Raw genomic sequence first — 5,133 nt, 5'->3', positions numbered from 1 at the left:
TAACAATTAATAGGCACAACTCAGAAGACTTTTGTCATAAAATGAGGAAGTTTCTTGCGCGGGTTTTGGCTGCTCCTCTTTTAGTACAAGTCGACACCGCTAGGGGGCGCGTCGTTCTCCAGTATCAAAGATGGCGTCCATCCCCACTAAACCTTCTGCTTTATTTTGTCGCGAACACTTTCACATTCGCCAGTCTGCTCCGCAATGGCTTTGAAAACGCTATGGTTGTGTAACGTCAGGTCCGCCGTCTAGCGTCAAGTGACATTCCGTCATTTTTACTTACCGTGACGATCGTTTGATGTGTTTTACACCTTTTCGACGCATTGTTGTTCAAAACAAGAAAGGACAATGATGGTGGCGATGACAGCAATGCTGGTGTCGGTGGCCGAACTGTCCAACATTTTCTCTGTGTTTGTGGTGCTGATATGTCTGTGCGGGATGGTGTTGTTCATTATGAGGTGAGCCTGGTCCACATCCTTGCACGGCAGTGTCGCGGTTGTGCGTGTCAGTTCCCGATCTATTCCCTAACCTACATCACTATGGATTAAGATAGTACAAGAGCATCTTTGGGGGCTCATACACAGGGACAAGTTCTCTTAGGCTTGGGTGGCTGTTCAAACATATCTTTCTCTTTAAGAGAAAGGTCAGATTTTTGTATAAAAACTTTTGACCCTCTGCTGTCCTAGTACATTCAAGGGTATTTTCTACTGAAAATTAATTGAAAAATGAAATAATTTCTTATTGGCTGCACACTTTGACTGCCCTAGCTAGAGTTGTCAGGCACTAAAATTTGTCTAGCCCCTGGGGTGCAGACTATATGAATCTGATATTAAGTATTTTGGAGATACCTTTCAATCCCAAGTTACTGCATTAATATCTTTTTCTGACATTGTTATCCCTTTAACGTTGTCTGATAGAAATTATTGATGATAAATGTTGAAGATAACTTTGTTGTCCAACCATTGAAGCCTCTGTTCAAATCTTTACACCACTTGGCATATTTTGTCAGGAATATGATGGTGTTCCGTGTTCACGGGGAAGACATGATGTTTGGGAGCTCGGTTCACCCTGTTCCACCGAGAATACCACAAGTGAAGATGATGAAGGTGCACATCCCGTTCACATTCAAGCTGGTGGAGTCTTCAAAGTCATCGTATTCTGGTGAGTTACTAGTGAACGAGTGCTTGGACTGCAATTATAAATGAGTGACAGGTCATCACTGAAATATGTAATTTTATTTTGTTATTTTTTTTTATGGGAAGGGGAGGTGAAAAATGAGCATTTGTCTAGTGTTAGACAAATGAATCATTTTAATGTGCGTTTCTGAAGGGTCGTAAGAGCGGTCAACTAAATAATTCTCTCTGTGCCGGTCGTTGTGTGGATGAACCCCGCTCCTCCCCGCTGTTGCTGGGGACCCCCGCCCCTCCCCCGGGGGGTATTGGCTGGCTGGCTGGCTGGCTTGGCTCTGGCTGGCTTTATTTTCAACTCATGTCGCTCCGCTCCGCCCGGTAGTGCTCATTGGTCGTTTGAATGCTCGCGCTCTTTTAGGCGCGCCGCCGTGATTGGCTGATTGGGACGGACGCGCCGCGGTCCTGGCCAATCTCTGCCGGCCAGAGAGTTGGGCTGCCGTCCAGGATTATTTAGGCGGGGTGTTGTGGGGAAGTTCCTTTATGACGCCCAATCGCCTGTGGACGCGTGCGTGCGCGTGCCCGTGCCCGTATGCGCGCGCGCGCGCGCGCGTGTGTGTGTCCGTGTGTGTGCACGGTGCGGGTTGGGCCCGAGAGCTGGCGCGGCGGACGGACTAGAGTCCTTCAAGTACACGTGTACTCAACCTCTTGGGAGCAGGGCAGGGCAAGTGTAGGGGCGTGTTTGTGTGTGGGGGGGAGGGGGGGGGAATGACTAATGACACAGACAATACATATATCGCGTAATAATAAACAGTGAATCGTCTCTTTAACTACTTTTCATCGTTGATGATGGAATACATGACGCGCTTCGTGCAAAACTTAAATGTTGTGAAAGACACACATACTTTTTAGAAAGAGTCCCTTCCCTTGTGTGTGGCTTTCTCTACCCGATGGTAAAAGTTTCTCGTTTTGATTTGCCAGTTGCCGGTTCCGACTTTATGATAAGCCGATCGTCCTTGATCATCTAAAGCAACGAGAGTGTGGGGGAAGGAAGTTGGGAAGGACAAAAGGAGAACGGTTTCGTTTCCCGCGTATGATAGAGTCGTTCCGAGAGGGCGAAGCCTATATTTTGGAGGCGTCCGGTTGGACATCCGCGTAGTAGTAACAGGTATGCGCTGCGCGTTCCCCACGCCCAGTTTTCTTCTGACTGTGTAACTCGCGTGCCCAACAAAGGGAAGGGGGACAGGGCGGCGGCGGAGCGATGGAGCGATCCGCTTCCGAGGAGACGGAGGAGGCGGCCTCGTGGGAGGGAACGAGGAGCGGGCCGAGCAGAGCAGCGCCCGGCCCAAACCTGCACGGAAAAAAAAGACTTTGTCGCAGTGACCAACCTCGGTTCGATAGGCTTGAGTCGATAGCTGCAATCGAAAATCTGATGATAGCAACCAGAAGTTGGTTGCCACGATCAAATGCTTGTACGACGTAACCAAGAGGTGCTTTGTTGTTATCCTACAAGTATTTGATCGTGGCAACCAAATTCTGGTTGTAATCATCGGATTTTCGATTGCAGCTATCGACTCAAGCCTATCAAACAGAGGTTGGTCACTGCGACACAGTCTTTTTTTTTCCGTGTGTGGGGCACACGGTGCTTGAACCCGCGTCGAGGAACAGGAAAAATAAAAGTAAAAAGTAAAAATTAATAAGGCCGCAGAGTGTTGTATAGTATGCGAAGCGAAGAGTGTGTCAGTAATGAATTGTGGCGTCGTCGGTAAGTGAGGTTTAACAGCACGGGGGCCGGCCTCAGTCGCCCTGGCGGCAAAGCTCGTCGTTTTATCATTTAAGCGATACTACTCGGGACTCGGTCACGGCGATGGGGCTATGTGCGGTAACGGTGGCACACGACGGCGGGCGATAGCTCGGCGATAGCGATGCCGCCGCCGGCTGCGTGCTCGGGGCGGGCGGCGGGCGGGCGTTCTCCCGATCTGCGTTTGTTGCGCCCCTCGGAACGTGTTTGAGTAAACTGACGGTGTCCAGCAGCAGCAGGTCATCGGAGGATGTTGTCTGCTGGTAACTCTGTTGCCGGGCGGCTGCCTGCCAAGCGCCCAGCCAGAGCCGGCCGGCGGCGGCGCCGAGTGCGTGTGCACCGGTAAAACTCATGGCTGGTATGGGGGAATGTAGGATTTTCTTTCCCGACTTTAACAAGCGTCGGAGTAACTGATATGCGCAACAAAAGTTAAATCGTTTATGAGGAAACGTGTACTTTTCAGCAGCTGATACGCTTAAACATCACACTGAAACCATACGATACTTAAATGTGTCAGCTTGGTTGACCACTCGCTGGAAAGGGGGGGCGAATAGTTGGTCGCCGGCGTCGGTCGCGGCGGTGTGGTGCCCCTATACCACCCGATACCAGTCAACAATACTGGGCCATGAGCTGTAAAGGGCGGCCGAATTGTTGCTTGCCGGCGCCGGTCGCCGCGTGCGGTGCCCCGTTCCTCGGGCGCCCCTATACCACTCGATACCAGCCAACAATACTGGGCCTGAGCCCGCTTCGACCTCGACCTGCACGGTAAAAAAAAAAAAAAAAACTTTCTTATTTCAAGACCCTGTCTTGGATCTTTATGGAGAACGGCAATGGCATTCAAGACCAGGTCTTAAAATACAAGAAACTATTTTTACCGCGTTGCTCTCCCCCTCTCTCCTGTACATCACCAGGACCAGGCTGTCGGATTCCAAGTCAGTCACATCTAAATGTGTGAGAGAATTAGAACACTTAAAGACGGAGAGGCAGGGTATAATGCTGGGGTGTGCCATACGCTCTCTTCTAATTTTCGTCCACGCACTGTTAAATCCTTGCGAAGCTTCGTAATTGACCATTTCACTCGGTGGCCGCACTGGCGGTCTTCCGGTTGGTATACAACATCTGTTTGTGGCCCTCGGAGGCGGCCTAATATGTGTTTTGTGGTTTTCGAAGCAAAATTCGAGCTCTCTGACCACTAAGCAACGATCAGGGGTCACATCTAATGAAATATTCTAGTCCTTACTAGATCGTAAAGGTCTTTGTACCAACCGGAAGACCGCCAGTGTGGCCACTGGGTGAAATGGTCAATTATTAAAGCAATTTTCTTTGTATTGCAAAGCAGCCAAATTCCTCTCAGCTTACAAAAGAAATTTCTTCGCAAGGACATGACAGTGTGCTGCTGCGAAGCGTATGTGGGCGGGTTGCATATATACTCTCGCCGTTCTCGGACATGCAGATGTTGTCGCCCCGCGCGGCCTTCTTTTGACTTCTGGGTCTGCCTCTCTCAACTCTCACACCGTAAAACTGCAGCCCGTGGGACATTCACCTGCTTTATATCTCTAGCAGCACTGCGGTGGACGGAGCCATAGAGGTGGAAGTAGTGCAGCAGGAGGCGGCCGCCCCCGCCCTCCACGCCCTCCTCCTCGCTCCGACGCCGCGACGCCTGTCTCCTTGCGGCCGCGCGGGGCGCCCGGGGCGACGCCGCCGTCGCGACGCCTGTCTCCCGGCTGGCCCCGTCATTGTTAGGGTCCACGTCTCCTTATTGTCCGTCGCGTTCCTCTTCCGCCTCGGCCCGCTGCGCTGCTGACATGAGCCGCGCCCCCCGCCAGCCTTACTCAGTCGAAAATGAAAAAGGATTGTATATTCTACTCTGCTGAACGCCGTTTGAAAAGGGGGGGATCAATGCACTCTGCTGTCCGATTGGCTGTGCGCGTAGCGGTACGTTATTGCACCATCTGCAGTTTGGAGTGTTTGCTAACTGTTTTTGGTTCTTTGCTGGATGCTCGTTGTCCTTTTGAGCGACATAAAAGGATCAGATGTTTAATGGGGTCGCGTGGTATTTTTTTCGGGGTACAAAGTTGCAGTTTTGGTTTTCTTGTTTGCTGTGTCTGGGCCGACCGCGGTGTACCGCTTGCAGGTCGTGTGTTTGCTATGACTGTGGTGTTCCGGGTGCGCGTGCCGGCCGGCGGGGCGGGGCGGGGCGCGGTG

General features: G+C 51.4%; 1 protein-coding gene across 1 annotated transcript in view; it reads left to right on the top strand.

The window, feature by feature from the left end:
- The first annotated feature begins 109 nt into the window (after positions 1-109).
- Positions 110-5,133, top strand: part of LOC113216742 (cell growth regulator with RING finger domain protein 1) — a 35,909-nt gene continuing 30,885 nt past the window's right edge. The window contains exons 1-2 of the mRNA XM_026436557.2: positions 110-458; positions 1,010-1,161. Coding sequence (XP_026292342.1) covers positions 349-458; positions 1,010-1,161 — 262 coding nt within the window. The 5' untranslated portion in view covers positions 110-348. The remainder of the gene's footprint in view (positions 459-1,009; positions 1,162-5,133) is intronic.

Source organism: Frankliniella occidentalis, unplaced genomic scaffold (genome assembly GCF_000697945.3).
Source record: "Frankliniella occidentalis isolate FOCC.00 unplaced genomic scaffold, Focc_3.1 Scaffold59, whole genome shotgun sequence".
NCBI classification, from domain to species: Eukaryota; Metazoa; Arthropoda; class Insecta; order Thysanoptera; family Thripidae; genus Frankliniella; species Frankliniella occidentalis.
The sequence above is the reverse complement of the archived record's forward strand: the minus strand, read 5'-3'. Positions and strand labels throughout refer to the sequence as shown.